We start from the raw sequence: 2,022 nt of genomic DNA on the forward strand, positions 1-2,022 counted from the left end.
GAGGCTGACGGGGCCGAGCCAGTGCAGAGCCAGGCGCCGGCACAGGGCGGTTGCGGCACCGGGGTCCCCGCGGTGCTGGCACAAGCCTCCACAGAGGAGAGGCCCATCCCGGCCCCGCCGCTGCCTGCCGGCATCCCCGAGGTGTCACGGGGGAAGGCGGTGGATTCTGGTCTGGAGGAGGCCATTGGCCTCCTGGGCTCAGCCCTGGACGACTATCGGGGGCAGTTCCCAGAGCTGCAGCCTCTCGAACGGGAGCTCAAGCGCCTGGAGGAGATGCTGCTGGTGAGGGGCTCCCAGCAGTGCCCGGGGGCGAGGGGGACGGGGCTGTCCCTGCTGGTGGTGCCCAGGGACGATGGGGATGGGGCCATGCTGGCTGGTAGTGCCCGGGGACGATGGGGACGGGGCCATCCCTTCTGGCAGTGCCCAGGGACGATGGGGACAGGGCCATTCCTGATGGTAGTGCCCAGGGATGCAGGTGTCGGGGCTGTCTTGGCTGGCAAGCCGGGATCCAAACCCGCCATGCCTTCCTCCACAGCAGAAGCAGGGCGTCTTCCTCAGCCGGGCCTCCAGCATCAGCCTGACGGTGGAGCATGCACTGGAGAGCTTCAGCTTCCTCAACACCTCCGACATGGAGGACTCGGAGGGCTCCGAGGAGGAGCCTCTCCAAGACGAGAGGTGCACAGCGGGGCTCATGGGATGGGGCGCGGGGCAGGACGCGGCCCTGGGGCAGTTGGGATGGGGGATGCCCAGCTCCGCCAGGATGCCCAAGCACATTTAGACCAGCCCATCACAGTTCAGGGCAGGTCCAGGTCAAGAAGCAGCAGGATCTGGCCCTTCTGGTGGCACAATGCTATCCCACATCTCTCCATGGGGACTGGGCTGGGAGGCAGCCCCTATGCCCTGTGTCCCTGGGACCTGCTCCTTCACCCAGCCCTGATGCCATGATACTGTAGGTCCTACAGAAACTCTGCCCAGTGTTGCCGCTGTGGATGGGGAAGGGCTGGGTCCAGGTTTCCTGCGCTGACCCGCTGCCTCGGTCTCTCCCCGGCTTGCAGGAGGGCTGGCAGACACCGGCGTGGCAGCAGGGCCCCCAGCGCCAGCGAGACAGGGGCAGATGACACCGGCATGTGCAGTGGCTCCGAGGCCAGCACCGACCCCATGAGCACTGGCAACGAGTTCCTGGATAAGGCCCTGGTGCTTCACCTGAACAACTGCAACCTCTTGCTGCTGGTGAGGACAGGGGCCGGGGCACAGTGGCAGGAGACGTCCTGGGGAGGGAAGCCCTGGGGTGGGCTGTGGGTGCCCCCTCGAGGGGTGTCTTGCCGCAGCATGGAGGCTGTGGTGTGGGCGGTGAGGTCCCCGGTTTGGCCATGCCTTGCAGAAGCTGGGCACCTTCGGTCCCCTGCGGTGCCGGGAGATGTACGCCCTGGACAGGCTGCTGCGGGAGGCGCAGGTGCTGGAGATCGTGTGCCAGCTGACGGAGGAGCGAGCGGGAACAGCCGGCTCTGCCACCGAAGGTAAAGACACGTGGCTGAGGGGACCGTCCGTGCCACCCCGGGACTGTGCGGGGCCCAGTCTCCCCTCGTGGGCACGGCTGGGCAGCGAGGTCCCGTGCCAGCCGGAGGGCAGGAGTCACCCGCCTGCTGCCGTGGCTTGACGGTGCTTGTCCCTGCAGTGGTGCAGTTCTCGACACGGAAGGAGGGCGTGCTGCCCCTTTGGGACCGTTGCGTGGAGGTGCCCAACGTCTACACCTGCCCCGTGGAGCGGTTCCTGCAGGTGCTCAGCACCCAGTATGCGGCACCCATCAGCGAGCGGCACCCTGGCCTGGCTGATGCCGGTGAGCGGGCGCCCAGGGGTGTTTGGGGAGAGAGTTGCCAGCCCCACTGAGTGACCATGAGTGGAGCCTATGGGTGCCAGGAGCCCCGCAGAGGGGTGGCCACGGCTGCTGCACACCCTGACCCCGGCCCTTTCCTGCAGTGTGTGTGAAACTGGTGGAGGATGTGCTGAATCGGCGGCTGCCCC

The 2,022-nt window shown here is 67.5% G+C and overlaps 1 protein-coding gene across 1 annotated transcript in view; it reads left to right on the forward strand.

Moving 5' to 3' along the window:
- FAM65A (family with sequence similarity 65, member A) overlaps positions 1-2,022 on the forward strand; it is a gene marked incomplete at its 5' end in the record, with an annotated part of 11,258 nt that overhangs the window by 4,884 nt on the left and 4,352 nt on the right. Inside the window, 6 exon segments of the mRNA XM_009330368.1 lie at positions 4-282; positions 536-675; positions 1,056-1,230; positions 1,382-1,517; positions 1,676-1,837; positions 1,978-2,020. Of these exon segments, the coding sequence (XP_009328643.1) occupies positions 4-282; positions 536-675; positions 1,056-1,230; positions 1,382-1,517; positions 1,676-1,837; positions 1,978-2,020 (935 nt within the window).

The sequence above is a fragment of the Pygoscelis adeliae genome, unplaced genomic scaffold (assembly GCF_000699105.1).
Source record: "Pygoscelis adeliae isolate BGI_AS28 unplaced genomic scaffold, ASM69910v1 Scaffold458, whole genome shotgun sequence".
Lineage (NCBI taxonomy): Eukaryota > Metazoa > Chordata > Aves > Sphenisciformes > Spheniscidae > Pygoscelis > Pygoscelis adeliae.